Source organism: Numenius arquata, chromosome 11 (assembly GCF_964106895.1).
Source record: "Numenius arquata chromosome 11, bNumArq3.hap1.1, whole genome shotgun sequence".
NCBI lineage: Eukaryota > Metazoa > Chordata > Aves > Charadriiformes > Scolopacidae > Numenius > Numenius arquata.
The window spans coordinates 41,971,065-41,988,049 of NC_133586.1; the positions used below are offsets into that span (position 1 = coordinate 41,971,065).

The 16,985-nt window shown below is 42.0% G+C and overlaps 1 protein-coding gene across 7 annotated transcripts in view; it reads left to right on the forward strand.

Annotated features, from left to right (window-relative positions):
* Positions 1-1,617: 1,617 nt before the first annotated feature.
* Positions 1,618-16,985, forward strand: part of MACROH2A1 (macroH2A.1 histone) — a 44,787-nt gene continuing 29,419 nt past the window's right edge. For 6 of the 7 annotated variants that reach the window (XR_012463487.1, XM_074156545.1, XM_074156546.1 and 3 more), the window contains exons 1-2: positions 1,618-1,683; positions 9,799-9,999. Coding sequence is in view for 6 of the 7 variants with exons in the window: in XM_074156545.1 (XP_074012646.1) it covers positions 9,828-9,999 (172 nt within the window). In the remaining variant the exon portion in view is untranslated. Of the gene's footprint in view, positions 1,684-9,798; positions 10,000-16,985 lie in introns of those variants that run through there. The other variant, XM_074156552.1, reaches the window with a different exon arrangement.

Below are 16,985 nucleotides of genomic sequence, written 5' to 3' on the forward strand. Positions count from 1 at the left end.
GCAAAACCGCGTGTCTGAAGAGCATTCAGGTGACAATTAGCACTCGGGAAGCACAGTCAGGCCAAGGTTGCATTTGACCCTGTGCTGCACAGAAGTAATGAGAAACGTCTTGGGAGACACAGAGTTTAGCTGCGTTAAAAAACAGATCAAGTCTGGCCATTTATACGGATGAGAACACCACAATTATAATGCCTGAGCTTGGCTCATGGAATTGCACAGGACATTGCTTTCGTAGGCCACGTGCATTGCACGCAGCCCTGTGTGTGCTACATCTTCTCACTCCTGGTTTCAGAAATACTTTTTGAAGGGATGTTTCTCAGACCAGCCCCATGTTTTATACAGGCTGTCCCCAGTTCCCTGTTTTTCATTCGTCTCTTAAACCTTTGTATTCCTTTCTGCTTTCTGATTTGTATGACAAAGGTCCTGTGAACATGTGGCAATACTGAGCAAAATAAGGAGTGCTGGAACTTAGGGTGGTTGATGAGAAGGGCAGGATTGAAACTCCTCGCCTCTACTTGCTGTTGGTAATTGTGATGATATTATGCCACTGTGCCACTGCCACCTGTCATAGCTCAAGCCATGGGGAAGAGACTATGGGCTGGCATCCCTCTTTGGACACCGAAGAAAGGGGATGGCTCCATTCAGGCAGGAGAGGCTGAAGAGTCTAGGAGTGTGAGCAAGCCAGGAGTCTTCCATGACATTCAGGACTCCAGCTGCCTCTAGTCCCGCTGTTGTAAACACAGAGGCAATCTGTTATGACTTGTCTATTGTGCAGCCAAGACCTGCTGTGGCAGCTACCCTCTTCTACTTGCCGTCGGCAGGCAAGGAAACTGGAAGACGACTGGAGAGGAGAGAGAGGGAGACCTCTCCATTTGTCACCCAGGTGTGTGGGCGGGGAGCAGCAGCAACCCGGCTTTCCACACCCAGCAAGGTGTGCTCAAGGACATCGGTGTCTCCCATGCAGAAACTTCTCCGAAAGCTCCATCTGGGGCCTTTCTAAAATGGCAACAAGCCATTTTTGTACTGCACGAGGCGAGCAGAGCCAGCCTGCAGGCCTCACGCCAGCCATAATGTCCCAGTCGCTCCTTCTTTTCCTTCCCTGAACCAGAAACTTCATTTCGGGAGGAACATGGCGTGAACACCCCCCTTGCTTTGTCCTCCCCGCTGAAGACTGCGGAGCCAGCCCGTTCGCACACAATGGCCTGGCCAGGCGCGGGGAGCGGCGGCCCCGGCAGCAGCTGTGGCGGACGCGGTGCCAAGGCCCAGCCCCAGACGGGGACGGGGCTTTTCAACAGCCAGGCCCGGGCCGCCCGCATGGCGGCCAGCTGCCGCGGGGACCGGAGGGGGAAACCCAGGGCCTGCACCGGCGGCTGGCGGGGCGAGTGGCCACCGGGTGGCCGCTGTGGCGAGTGAACCCCCCCCAACACCCCCGCGGTGAAGCGGGACGGGAGCGCCGACGGCTCCGTGAGGGAGCGCGAGGCGGCCGCCGTGAGGGGCGGGGCTAATCGGCGGTGGGGCGGGAGGGGGGGGGGGATGTGACGTGACGCGCGGGCGCGCCAGGCATTGTGGGAGTTCGCCGCCCGCCCGTCGAGCCGTTGCCGTTGGCCCCGCGGGCGGAGCGGAGGCAGCGGCAGCGGGAGCGGGGCCGCCGCCGGCCGACATATTGCCGACGGAGGCCGCGCCGTAAGTCACTGTCGCCGTGTGGGGAATGGGAAGGCGGGGGGGGGGGGGGGCTCTCTGAGGGGCTCCGGCGCGGCGCGGTGGCAGCCGGCCCGGGGTGGGCTGTGAGGGAAGCTGGGGGGTCCCAACACTCCCCCGCCGCCCTTCCCTGAGGTAAAACCGGGCCGCCCCGGGGCGGGTTGTGGGTTCTCTCTCGTTGTGGCTGGGGTGAAGGAGGGGGATGCACCCCGCTCCTAGCGAAATGGTGGTAGCGGGGTTTTATCTCTATTGAATCCTGCTGGAAGGAGCCCAGGGCACCCCGCAGGCCCGGCGGTCCCGGGGGAGGGGGGGGGTCGAGCCGCCGTTCCTCACCCCGGTCACCCGCACGGAGTCCCGCCCGTCTTCCCCACGGCGGGTCACCGGGCAGGAGGAGATGATGTAGAGACACCGCAAAAAAATCCCCCCAAAAAAGCAGCAGAACGTGTGTTTCGGTGTGTTTTGGCTTCGGGGTGAAGAAAGCGTGGCGTAAAAGTTACCTGCCACACGTGAATGACTTAGTTAAAAAAAAAAAGAGAGCCAAATGACATTTTTTTTAAAACCTGAAGCAAAGGCTCCCGAGAGTGGCATAAATCAGTGTTCCGCTGGAAACGGGGCCCCTCGTTCTTTTGGAACTGTCACTTGTGGTACAGCCTGCAATATGTCTGCCTGCAGGATGTGAGGCACCGATCCGGACTGGCTCTGGGTGGGGGTGTTTCTCGGGGGGGGGGGGGGGGGGGGGGAGCACTGCAAGTGCCGCAAGACGCAGGTGAATGCGGGTTCCTAAGGCTCGGCACAAGGTATATCACAGGAGCGCCCGGATTTAGGCAGAAGACTGACGTGATTGTGCGTGTAGGAGACGGTGCAGAGAGCAAAGAGGACAGTAAGGATATAGCATATATCTTGCTATAATCCTTTTCTTTCCCCTGCAATCTTTAAAAGTAAGTTGCAGGAGGCCCGTTAATTTGCATCTGAAGCCGGCACTTGGAACCAGCTCGCATGCAAGTGGGGTGCTGTAAAACTGAGGTTGCTTCATTTGTGTTGATGGAAGGAGACTGCTTGTTGAAATATACTTGGATGAGGCTTGTTATTTACCTCTTAACCATACAAACAAACGACCATTTTTTTTTCCCCAGGACTGTGTGTGGCTGTCACTTAGCAACAGGTCTGTAGGGAACTTTGCAGATCCACTGCCTCCCCCATTCCTAAGGGCAGAAGAAATAAATGAGTTTAAGGAGCAAATGAGCACTTAATAAAAACAGAACCCGGGTTCTTTGGCACAACCCAGAGTTAAAAGATTTGGGTGGGAACGACACAATTACAGTTGCTTTGAAAAATGTATTTTAATGCAATTGAGTGTGAGAGACTTTGTATCAAGAGTTCTTTGGAAAACTACCCAACATGTTTTGTTTGGGTGGGTTTTTTTAAGTGTTTGGAAAGAAAGGGATTACACTGTTGCTTACTTAGTAACGGATATGGGTTATTTTGTTGTGTTATGTATCATCAACTTTCACACTGAAAACTTCTAGGCCTTCTGGGTTCTTGAAGAGTAACTTTGTCTTGCTGTGTATAAAGCATACTCTTCTGGTTGCCGGTAAAGCCAAAGGTTGACAGTGTAGATTAAGGCATAACTGATCTAAAAACTAGTAGTAGGATTAGAATTTGGCTTGATGATAGTAATATAGGAAGGGTCCTTGAGCACTGGTTGTTTTATAGATCAGCGTAAGCAAAAAGAAAAATCCACCATTGCAAACTTAGTCTTAAAACAATTAGCATGCTTAAATTTGTCCTTAGCAGTTGCCTGGTTCTGCAGGTAAAATTCTAATACATCACAATAAACTTTGATAAGAAAGGTGATAACAGTCATATTCCTGAAGAATGATCAAAATCTTGTGCTCTCAAAGAAATTCAGAAGTATTTTTGTACAGCTCTCTCAACCAGAATCAAGGACTGTTGTCCATTCTACATAAAAGGAAGTCCTGCCCCAGCAAGGTTATAAAGTAGCGATAAAGAAGGAGGATTCTAGAACTGATGCCACGAGGAAAAAAGAGCCTCCAGGGAGACCCTCCCTGGGGAAAGGGAATATTGACCCAGTGCAGTGGTCTTTGTCAGCTCGGTGCTTCCTAGAGGTAGTATCTGAAAAGAAACATGCAGTGTTTGTGGAAAGAGTGCAGTGCGTTCTCACTTGTCAGGGAAGGAGGCTACAGGCATGTAAAGAGGTTAAGGTTCCTTACCCAGACCCATCCTAAAGAGAGGATGGGCAGGATTCGGTTCGTGGTCCTTTCTCCAAAAGCAGGGATGTTAGAATCACTCCATTCATTGCCTTTCCCATGGGTCAAGTTCTTGCACTCCCTTCCCCCAGCAGTATAGCATCTATCTTAAATTTTGTTCTACATCTGGATTTTGCCTTGGAATCATCCACGTGAATTCTTTATTGGTTTTTTTGCTTTCTTCCAAAAATGTCAAGGGGCAAAGAAGTTTTCAAAATGTTCTTTAAAACAGTTTTTCTGAACATTGAATTCGTAAATGGTCCAGTGATTTAAGATCCTGTATCGAATTTTCTGCTTCCAACCTAGTACAAAAAGCTATAATGCACAAATGGGCTTGATTTCATGCTAGTACTCCCAGCAGTGGTCAGTGAAGACAATTGTATTTACGTTTTCCTGACTATTGGTGGCAGGATGCCCAGCTAAAACTCTTGTCACTCGCACGGTCCTGTTCATAGGGGAGGTTTGCGCATTACGAGGATATTTATTTTGGGGTTTCAGACCCGTTGTGGGAGGGACTTTTGCCAGTTGAATACAATTGTGCCACAATATTTTGTTTTCCACACAGATACTGTGAAAATGTTATTCCTCTTTTTCCCATCCTTTACGTTATAACTATGGGAATTTTAGTCTTATTAATGTTCAACAGAAAGTGCACCTATGAGGCATTCCTAGATAAGGAACGTTCTCTCCGTTTTCCGAGTGAAAATAAGTGTGTGTATGGTGCTACTTTTTCAGATGAGAAATTCATGTAGTGTGGGAACAGCTGTTTCCCTACAGGTTCCACTCAGTCTGTTTCAGAGCACAGAGAGTTACTGCTTTAATAAAGCATTTAAGCTAAATTTTGAAATCTCATCAGATCAAACGATAAGTGTGATTAGCTCTTCTTTAATTACTGTCCTACCTAGAAACCACGGTCACGGGCTGAGACACTGTTGTTGTAGGCGAGCGTTATTAGAGACCATTTTATACCTACTTTATAAGCAATGCATTTTATAAATATGCCAGCCTAGTTTCTGATTAGCCAAGAACAGAGCAAGTTACTTGTCAAAGTAAATTCAAATGCACCTTTTCAAAAAGTCTTCAGTGAGTGGCTATTATTATGGTACATAAATAGATTTAAGAGAGAATGGCAGCACTTACATTGTTAATCTTTTGAAACAATGGAAAGAAAATAGCGTTGCAGTTAATTTCTTGTGATACAAAAATGAACTTTCCAGCTTACTCTTTGTACTGGAAAGAGGAGGAAAAATTATTACTAAATCTTAGTATTTATCCTATTGTAGTAATGATGTCCTGGATTCCACTACACTTACTGATGTGATCATGTAGATCTAAATTTAATCATCCGTTTCCTGAGTGCAGTTAATACACCAGCATAAGCCCATGATCAGAACAGTCCCTGCCTGACAGCGGTAGTATTCGTAGTAGTTTAAGTCATTAAAAACCAGTACCTGAAAACTATTGATAGCAGGGTTTTTTTTATTACTACTGTTTGATGAAAGTGTCAAATTGACTGAGCTAATCAAGTACTGGTGTTTGGAAATTAGGCATCACTTTGCCAGGAGGTGCAGGCTGTACTTTTGGAATTAAATGATGTTAAACCTTTGAGAAAAACAGATGCCTTTGCGCATTGTAGGAAGATGGTATTTGAAAGTGTGGTTTAGTGGAGTATCAGAAAAATATGGCAGACCAGAGTTCCTACAGCCAATTTCAAGCAGAAAAAATGTTAATTACGCTAATTTCATCGCTACACCTTAATATTGTTTTGTTTCTTAGAAAATACATTTCTGGCTTGCAAAGGTGTGACAGCAGAGGAGTTTAGTAGCTTGAATCTTTGCTGTGAGCCAAATTAATATACCATCAAATTCTTATTTCTGTTAATTTTGATGTCTTAGAAAGCAGTATGAATCTTGCTACAGTCTTTAAGGGGTTTTCAAAAGGCTGTGAATCGGGTGCTAAATTCTGCAACTAGGGCAATCTGTGTCCAAGGACAGCAGAGTCACCAAAGTATATAACATTAAATTTGATTTGAAGTCAAAGGTGGTCTTAGATAAACTGACTCCTCAGTGATATCCCCCGATTATCACAGTGATAATTTTGCGAGCTGTCACATTGAAATGACATCATTTTACTGTCAAATATTTGAAGACTTTGAAATGTATTTGGTAAAGTTTCTCAGTAATTCCATTGCAAAGGCAGGAAAGGAGAAAAGGACTGGTCCATTGACAGTCATTGACTGTGATTTTTTTTTTTTTTTTTTTAATTATCCTGCTCAAATCTTGTCTGAACTATGGCACATGTGATAAGGTTCCTTTGGTTGCCTCCCTCATCCGCTGGCTTTCAGTGACTCAGCAAACAGCTCTGGTTCATTAGCGCTGGCAGCATTCCAGACTTTCTGGTGTTACAAAGATAAAACCATTTGAGAACACGTAAGGCACACAATTTTTCCTCAGTTTTGATCTGTTGCCATGCTCTTCACATTTCACGTCAATACATTTTCTTTTTTTTTTTTCTTTTGATGTGGCCATTGCAAGTGAAATCTCTTCTCTTCCCTTCTCTTTCGCCATAGAGAGCTAAAACTGGAGAAGAGACTTCAAGAACCCGTTGGGCCATCACTCTTTTCAAAGGCAGGACAAACAGGTTCTGCAAAGCAATGATCCTGAATCCATAATTAAGCCCCAAAAAAAGGTCTTCCATGCCAGGCTCTCTTTCCCCGCTTCCATATTGCATGGTTGGCAAAAGTGGTACTTGAAACTTAATTGGAATTTCCCTCCCTGCTCCCCCAACATCTAACAATACAGTGATTCCCTGAATATTGTAGGAATGGGATCCTCGAGACGGGAAGCTCTGAAAGTCATCTTTATTGTTGTATTTCACCTTTAATGCTATAAGTTCCAGAAGTTCTTGCTTTTTTCAATATGCAAGCCCCCTCCTCACCCTTCTGGTTCAGGCAAAGTTTCTCCTCTCAAGTAGACTAACATCTAGAAAGCTCTTTAATGTATAGTATGAGAAGATCAGGTTAATTGTCAAGATAGGTCCAGGGTTATCCTAAATATTAATGAGAGAAATGTGACCAGGAGTATAAAATAAAGGGGAAGTTAACAGCTAGAGTTTGCAGAAGTGATAAAATTAGCTTATTGTGAAAGAAAAAAAAAATACACCATCTTATATATGGGTAGGTGTTAAATAGCTGCAGATAACAGGAGGCTTGGAGGTATTAAGTAGAAAATAGTATGTTAAAGGGAAGAATATCTTCTGAATGCCAGCTGAAAGAGGTTGGAAACTAACAGCAGCGTTTTGCTGAAGGGTCCTATAAGGAAGGTCAGTTTAGCATGAGAAGTGACACTATGTTAATAACAAACAGTGATATACAGTACCCATGTGTTTGGACCTATGAAGGAACCGCTTCCCCCATTTCTCTATAGTCGTTTTCTTGGAACTAAAAATGAAAAGGCAGTGCTCTTTCTCTCTCTGTTGCCAGCTCTAGCACCACCACCCATGTGTGTCTGCCATTTGGATTTTTTAGGTTGGGTGAGCTGTGTTTACTCCAGCTCCTTCAAAGCCTCTTTGGCAGTAATTCTCTGTTGCTACATACTTAACTCATACTTTGGTCTGAATGTTAGAGCAGCTGATGGCTAGATGACATTCTCCCAAAGAAAAAGCACCCCAACATCAGGAAATAAGGATTTCCATATTCTCTTCCGGCTTTTCTGACTATCCCATAAACTCATAAGCCAAATGATTAATAGACGTTTAATGCTGAAGGCTTGTGGGTTTTCCCTAGAAAAATTATGTTTTGCATCATTCACCCATCAGTTACGAAACAAAGGGATTATGGGGGGATCTAGAAGCAGGGGTATTTCTCGTGCCTGCTTTCCCAGGTGCTTGGTTCAGTGAATTTCTTAACGTTTGTGAGATCCAACATCTGTAGTATTTACGAAAATGGATTATGAATGATGAAAATAATTTCTGGCAGGAAGTCCATAACCAACTCAAAACCACACCCTGCCTTCCTGCTAACAAAGGCAGAGCTAACTAGATGACAAAATGGAATTAAATGGAAGGTTTTCGAAATCAGTTGTGAGCTCCATTTAGGCAGTTCCTCAAGGCAAGAAAATTGGCTTTTGTCCTCTTCTTTGCAGAATAATAGTTGTTACAGAGCTGAGTTCACAGCAGAGAAAAGGAGAAGGAGCCCTTTTGTTGGCTTCCCCTTTCCAAAGTTTCCTGTCTGTTTTTTTGACATCAGTTTCGTAAATGTAGTGTGACTTTCATCTGAGCTAATAAAATGGGATTACTTTGTTTACCTTTAACAAGCAATAAGCCCGTTGCATTTATTTTACTTAATGTGTTATGCAAGTATAGACTCTTTGATGAATGGAGTGTGAAAGTGGAAAGGAGAAGAAATGTTTAATACTTCATGTTTCTTTAGTTATGCTGAGTGGTCTTGCTTTGATAGTTATGTAGTCTGAATCTCAGTGACTCATTGAGATTTAAAAGGCTGCAGGACGTGTCAGCACAGAAGTTGCAAAATTTAGAAGTGAGGTTGGTGAACCTGTTCTGCCTAATTCTGAGCTCTCTTTCGATTGTTGTGGATTCGGATGTGTGGAAATGCAGTTAGGTTCATAAGGACAAGGAGAGAATTCAGAATAAAGGAGAGAAAAACAAGAAGGGAAGCAGAGAAATGGTGTGATGGGAAAGAGGTTTCATTGTGGAGTCTATAAACACACCAGTGAATTTGCATTTGTATTGGGTATGATTTGTGCAGCAAGGAAAGAGCTGGGATGCACAGAGGTGTATGTGTCGCTGATGCAGAGAGTTCAGACATCAGGAGGGAGGGAGGGGGACATGGGAACAGTCTCCTTTCCTTTGAGTTCATTTCAAAACCCAGTGTATTGCCTAAACCTTCAAAGGTACCTTGAGAGCCTGCAAACCCTCCACCTCTTTGGATTTGTCAGCTTCTATTTACAGCCTGAGCAGAAATCAAAGAGAGAAAAAAATATGTTTGACAGCTGTATCAGCAGTGGGTTTCTTCACCGACATAAACTGCGGTACAGTTGTCAGGTATCGGCTGGGTGTTCAGACCACTGTGACGTTAAGGAAAGGTGGCAGATTGAAGTTCATCAGGTTCCTAGAGGGCACATTGAAGGTGGTACAGTCTTTGATGTGGAGAGCGCTGGTTTGCGGTGGGTTCAATCTCAAGGGGTTCATTTCAGATGTTTCTAAAAATCGAACATTTAGTGGACAGGAGATGTAGTTTGCCATGCATAGGCCTCTGTTCTGTAAATTCCCACATGCTTGAAAAATCTATTTCTTTAAGCAAGGTGAATACACTTAATGACACCTTTAGTGGATGCAGTTTTCCCTAGTTAGGAACATAGTTACTAGTGAATGTAATGGTGCTATTACAGTTGTTCAAATCCCGAATCAAGAGTTGTTCCCAGGGAGCAGAGGGTTATGTCAGTCTCCTTATAGAAAGCATCCCCTGCTTTAATGCTCTACTTTACATTAGGTAGTTATCACACTTCGCTCCATTAATGGTACCTGCTTTAATCTGTTAGGAATTTCAGAAAAGTAATTCCAAAGCAGATTAAATCATTTCCCTGGCTTATTGTATAAAATTATGCCAAGACTACAACGGCAAGTAAACATTTTGCAAAATTATTTTAGGTTCTTGATGTGCGTACTCTAAAAAGGCAACTTATCTATATGTTTTAGGCACCCTAATTCATTGCCCAACCCAAAATACTGATCTGTCCTGAAATTCACTATATGGTATTACAGCATCATTCCTTATTGATAACTTGTTATCTTTTTTCTTCTTCCTAATATATAGAGTGCTGTTCCAGACCCGATACAGACAAAATGTCCAGCAGGGGTGGAAAGAAGAAGTCAACCAAGACTTCCCGCTCTGCAAAGGCTGGGGTCATATTCCCTGTTGGAAGAATGCTACGTTACATTAAGAAAGGCCACCCGAAGTACAGAATTGGTGTTGGTGCTCCAGTGTACATGGCTGCTGTACTGGAATATCTGACTGGTAGGTTTTGCTGAACAACGTGAAATAGCAGCAGTGAAAGTAATAATACAGGCTGAATTTGCACAGAAAAAGATCCTATGTTGTCTTGAAGACTAAAAAAGTTATAGCTGAGGTAAACGTTATGCTGATTACACATCTAAGCCAAAATCAAGGTACCCCACACCCTGCCTCAGAGCTTTGATGGCTTTTGTGCATTCCAGCACTAGATTTGCTTTGACCTCTTGTAAACACTCTTTTCCACATAAGCAATCAGGAGGATTCCTACAAACATCAACGTGTATGGACTGGGCCTTCAGGGTTGCAGTCCTGCCTGTTCCAGTTTTGTGCCTGATGGCTTTGTTTGGGTTATAATTGTCTGTTAAGAGTATACATTTCTTTTAAATAAAGAGCTTCTCAGTGTTTACACAGGGCTGAGATTGCTTACAGCACTGTTTAAACATTTTTTGTTCAATTTACAGATTATTTTTGAGACTACATATGCTGTTTGCAATTTGCTTGGTTGAGTCTGTGTACAAAAGCTCACTCTGTCCATCTGCCCCAGATCAACATAGCTTTTTTGCTTATATTTGTAGTCCTTTCTCTGTTCCTCTCATCATATCAGAATGAGAACACCTTAAGTAATTATTTCATCCTCACAGTACCTTTTTTTGGGATGCAAGTATGATTTTTCCTTTGTTCAGAAAGAAACTTCAGAGGAAGAAAATGCTTTGCCCAAAGACATACACAACTAGGCACACAAGTAGAGATCTTTACATAGTTATTATAAAAATAGTCTTCCAATGGAAAATTAACCCCAATGTATGGGCTTTTTGCAATATTTGTTTGCTTTAAAAAAAATGAATAAAAAAAAAAGATAAGAATAAACCACCAGTTTGGTGGGGACTAAAAGGCAGATACCTGTAGGCTAGGGATGTAGCAGAAAGCACAAGTAGTAGATGAATTAGCATTTGGAGATAGATTCTATCAGCATGACTAAGGAAAAGCTTGAATTGCATCTCATTTCTCATAGCAGTGTTTCTTTTTATGGTACATTTGCTTATGTCAGTGCTCTGGCTGCAGCAGATACAAGGGTTTTGAGGGACAGTAGTCTTTAAGCTATAGGGGTGCCCTGAGTCTCTGAGGAAGAGATGAGCTTCATTCTTTCTTTGACTTAAGCACAAAGTAGCAAAGTGCGTGGTTTAGCTTTGCTGAGAGTATTTAAAACCGAAGTGATCTGACCCTTAAGAAAATCTTAGATACACCTTATAATAGATATTGATACTGAAGAACAAAAATAGGCTGATTTTTTTTTTTCTGTAAAGTTTCTTCCTTCCTTAAAGATGAAGATTGATAACATTAAGAATAGTTAATAGAGTGCTTGTCTTCTGTAAGGAATTCATATTACATTATTGAATTTTCTCAGCCATCAAATATTTTTTTTTTTCACTTGTTCATGTTCATAGTTTTCTTTGTGTCTTCTTTAAAAGAATGCTTTTAAACTGCATAGATGGCCTTAAAAAAAATTAACATTTCCTTCAGCTAGGTTCCTGCTTACAGCAATAACAACTCAAATAAAATGCTTCTTAGGGTGAGGGGTGCTTTGAATGCTGCCCTTTTAAAGAAACAGAACAATACAGGTGAGCTTGAGGCACTGCTAATGAGCAGCACATGTTATTGGTTAACTGTTTGATTTAAAGTGTTTACTGAGGCAGTGCTGGTTTAGGCAGCTAAGAATAGGCTGGAGAAATAAAGGTGTTTCTTTAACTGCTGTGCATCCTGGGAAACTGTCTGAGGAGATTAAGATCAAAAAAAAAAGCCAAAAAAAGAAAGGGGGAAAGGAGAGCTAAGGGAAAAGCACCTTCTTTTTTTCTCCCTTTAAATATTTTTAAGCTGGTGTTTTGGGGTTTTTTCCCTCCTGCTAAGGCTAGGTAGATAGTACTGGTATCCTGTATCTCAGGGTTTTCTTTCATTCTTATAGACAGATGCATTTCAAAAGCACAGATACTCTTTTCTTTCCTTACTGAGGTAGTGATAGTTTTATGACTGTTTCAGTCTGGTGGGGGTTTTTTCCCCCCTTCTCTTTCGCTTTTCACACCCTATATAGTGTAATTTTTTAGCCTTTAATGCTCAGTATGTTTTCTGAACTTCAGGTCATTCATCTTTTTCAGTATAATTCAGAAACGCTCCCTTGAAATGGGATGCTTGGAGATTTTTGGTTTGTGTTCTTTTTACCTCTTAGCAGTTACTACTTCACAAAACCAGAGAAATCCTGACTTCTCTCCAGGAGAGTTTTTAAAGATGCTCGTGTCAGCACATGATCTGAGACTAAATCAAAGCATTTCAGCCATTTCAAAATAAAAGCAGGAACGTGACATAATAGGAAGGAGAACATGTGAAGGGGCATGCTAATAAATTGGCTAAATCAAAAAAGCAATCCCGTGCATCCAGGAAGGAGCAGAGAAACGTAAAATATCAAAAGCAGTTGTAGGAAAGAACTTCAGAAAAGGCTGGGAGGGGAAATGACAGAGACGTGACCTAATAGAAAGGAACCTACTAAGGTTTGAAAACTAGTTCATGTGTGTGCAGAATATGGCACTGCCTTTAATCCTTTAGAAGATGAGGTGCTAAATTTTGCTAGCCTTTGATGAAGTTTAACTCTGATGTAAATCTGAAATTAGCCCATAATGTGCTCAGATCTGGGATTTTTGCTTGGGTTCAGTTTGAGATTTGAACTTCCGTAATTCTTCCAGCTGTTCAGACGTGGAGTTCTGTTCTGGGTCTATCTGTAGTATATGACTTTATCCACTTTATACTCTGAAGGTGACTAACTGTTGCTATGTACGTACGGCTGCTCATCAGAAGGTAAAAATACACATTCTATAATTTCTTGTAGTGTATGGGTCCATTTGTAATCTAAGCCCTTCTTCAGTCTGTATCCGATGAAGTGCTTTTTCAAGCTACTTTTCTGTTGTTCTCATACTTTTGTATTAACATGTTTGTACCGGGTACAGCTCCACTAGCAGGGACATGCACTGGTTTAGCACCCAGGAGTTAGTCTGGCTGCTTCAGAACTACAAACTCTGCGTCTTTGCTGTGCTGCGTTTCAGTCTCTTGGCTTCTGACAGCTGCTTCTACAGGGGCTGGCTGGAGTACATCTTTCCTGTGTTTTCTGCTATAGTAACTTTAAAAATAATAATAATAAAATGACTACATTATCAGATGTAAAATTTGTCTTTGCTAATAAAGTGTTTTTCCTTATCTTACATTTCAATATACTTGACATATAAGCAGGTTGCACAGCGAATATTCTCCTTCTCTTATTTATTCAGTGAAAGTTGTTCTTACTTACAAGTAATATTACGAAATAATTCTCTCATCAGCACACCCAGTGTATACAGTCTTGTTTCTCTAAGCCTACCACCTGCTTATTCTTTCCTGCTTTTCATCTAAGGAAATAATGAGTAATGTCCACTATAAACAGGGTGCAAGTGTGTTCATGGGTGAATATGCAGAAAAAGTACCTTTGATTTTTATCAATATTGAAGCAAGTGGATATACTTCCTTCCTTTACTATGGAGGAATAGTGGGGACGCTGAAGAACTATAATGCACAGTTCTTATTTATTTTCCTTCTTTGCAGTAGCAGGTCATGCAGTGCTGCCTGTCTTGCAGGGAATAATCAGAATATTTGATTAATTCCTGCTTATGCTGCAGAACTAAATTTAAACATTATCAACCGCTTTAGGCAGGCAAAAAGTTCTGTGTTAGTAATTCTTTTTGTTGTCTTTCCTTATTGTGGCACTTGTTTTACAATGCTTCATTGCCTGTTTATCTTCCCTAACATATACATCAGAATCCAGTCCTTTTGTCTGCAGAGTAGTGCATCAGTATCAGTTTATGTCAAAAAAGCCACCAACTAGGTCAGTCGGGAGGTTGGCCACAGCCTTCGCTGGGGCGTTGCGGCCACTCAGATGAAGTTGTGTGGTGTGTATTTGTCAGAACTGGTCCAGCCATACACGTAATCAGGTGTGTTCCCTTCAGATGTACAGCTTGCACAAGTTAAAAAGTAGGCCAAACTTTCTTACTAGCTGGAAAAGATACTCCATTGCCCTTAAAAACTAGAAATCTCTTGAGCATATTTAAAGGCAGCAAGAACCAGGCCTGCAAGTGATTTCTGCTCCCCCCGCCCCCCATCGTCTTCCCAACACTGTAAATAATTTTCAATTGCCAAAATGTCATAGCAAATGAGGAGAAGGAGAAGTTTATAAAACAGCAGGAGAACAGGAATACAGAAGAAATAAGACTTTGATTTATATTTGTTCTGTACATACCAAAGTAAGGTAGGAGAAAATGTTAAATGTCTGTTTTCTCCATTAGATTTTTTTTCTCAACTGGATTTTTATTGCCCATTGTGTGCTGCTGATCGTGTATTTTGTCAAAATGTAAAATAAGCACCTTTTGAATCCCACGATTAGAATCGCATCTGAGGCACTCTGGTGCTTACCTGAGTCTTTGTTTTCAGGCTTTCTGATGTCACCAGAATCCCTTAATGGAGGTTCATGTGCTGGAGCTCAGTTCGTTGCATTTTCATCTTGATTAATTTTCGATGTGGAAAACTTTCTTAAGCCAGCGGCTGATTGGCTGCAAACTGAAAGTCCTTCCTGAATGCAGTAAGTTTAACTGCTCGCTTCGGATGCTCACTTTCCGATGTGCAAGCTGATCAACTTGAACTGCTGTTCACCTTTTGTGTTCCGCTTGCCACTGAAAATTTTTACAGGGGTCGCAGAGGAAAACTCTGATTTGCCCTGTTTGTCAAAGCAAATGTACTACTGAACTTCTGCTTGGAAGCGGAGGGGAGCTCAGAGGTCCACAGTAAAAAAGTGTTAGGTTAAAAGCAGATTCAAATTCCAGGCATTTTGAGACCACCATAAATAATGGTCCTTGGGTAGTAATGAAATTTAAGAAGAGAATTAATTGACAGTATCTTTTTGATACTGTTGAAATGTGCATTCACTACCAAGATACATTTCTTCTATTTAAACAGGCAGCTTTAGAAGCACTAATCCCTATTACAGTGTTGTGCCACAAACTGTGTCCCAAAAGAGGTTTAAAATAAATCTGAGGCTTGTAGGACCTGTGCCTTACTGGAGCAAGCACGAAACTACCTCTTCAGAACCAGTGTGGTTTTTGACATGGATTAATACTGGACCTAAAATACAGCAGGGCTGTTTATGGCAATAGCCTCACAAGCTGAGACCTTTCAAAAATATCAGCATAGCAAAGCTCCTTTATAACATTCTTCTTTTTTGCAAGACTTGTGTCATGCTCTTAAGAGAAGTGAGATTGTGACAATCTAAAATTGCTATACTTTTAAGAAGTGTCTCTTTAGCTATAAAACTTTTCATTGTTACCAACTGAATGATCAACTTTCTTTCTGAACTTATACAATGCACGAATCGGTCTGCTTCAAATGTATATAGATGAAGAGTTTTCTTTCACTGATAAGCCCTTTCTTGCCTCCAACCCGGTGAGCACATAGGTAGATACCTATCTTAACCTTGTAGTCCCATAAACTTCAGTGGATCTCCCAGTTACAAAAGCTAAGATGATACAAAATTACTTACCTGTATTCTCTAAGCTACACAGATCAGGTTTGGTGAGAAACAATAAAAGCCAAAGCATTTACTCACAATAAAAGGCCAGCAGTGCATACTGATATGTCAATGTAGACACTTATTTCACAGGAGTAAATATGCATCAGAATTTGCATTGTGACATGTCATATTGTGATAATATACAAAATGCTGGGCTGGGTTGGTTTGTTTTTTACATTGTGGTCACCAAATTAATTAAATAAGTAAAATTTTTCTTGTAAATAATAATAGTTGTATTTGTCTACAGATACTTGTATTTATCGTGGCTTCCATTGCTGTCTTGATACAAAAAGGCTTGATGTGGGGGAATGACTTTGAATCCTGCTTCCCTCACTGTCGGGGGCAGCATCTAATAAAACTATTATTGCCATCTGCCAGATCACGTTGCAATTAGTACGTTATACACACAGGAGCGCAGCTCGTATGGATTGTATCACCTTTGGCCATCGCTATGGTAAAGCCTTTGACATGACTCCTGTGTCTTGCTCCTCCCTGGGAGACACGGGGAACCCATTTCCTCTTTCAAGCCCAGGGCTGGGAGTCGCTTTAGTAAAATCCAAAATTACAATATGAAGTCCTCTCCTTTTCTTTTGTTAGCAATTAATGTTCACTGAGTTTCAGTAGTTGATTGGCAGCTGCTGCTCAATGTCTTTAATGTTTGGAAAAGCAGGTATTGAGTCCTGAGTGGTCTGTGAGAACCAGACCAAAGTGTATGCCCTGCACTTGGTCAAGTACCGTCTGGCAGCAGTTATAGTAATCATGTTCAAGTGCTTTTCTAAAACATATGTAAACCGTTAGTCCTAACAGCAAAGTGTAAACTGCTAGGTAGAGGAAGCTCCACTGAGAAAGGAGAAAAAAAAAAAAGTTATTTTGAGTTAGATCAGGATTCTTGAAGTAAGTGGAGAAGAAATAGGCGCTGTCTTTTAAAATTAGTACTCGAGGTGTGACTGTTGTAATAAATAACATTTGAGATGAAATTCACTTTCGGGTTTCCCTGAAAAGTGAACTCTCATACCTTTTACATATCAATAGTAAACCAAGAAATTAAATAAATTAGAAAGTTTAATACCGTTGGATCTCTTACTGAAAAAAAAAAAAGAAAAGGATGGTATTAAAGTGTAGAAAAGAGCTGAAGAGAAGTGTGAGTCAGATCAGAAGGCTCTAAGTGGAAGTGGCTTTTGTGGCCTTAACTTGAGTTTTATGTAAACAGCAGTCTGTCATCTGCCTCGCAGAGAAGCAAAACTTACAATAACTTGGCAAAGTTAACGGTTTCGCCTTTAAGGGGCCTAGTTTTGATACATCTCAGACACCAAAGACTGAAGGGTTTGAGGTTTTTTATCACATCCTAAGAGAA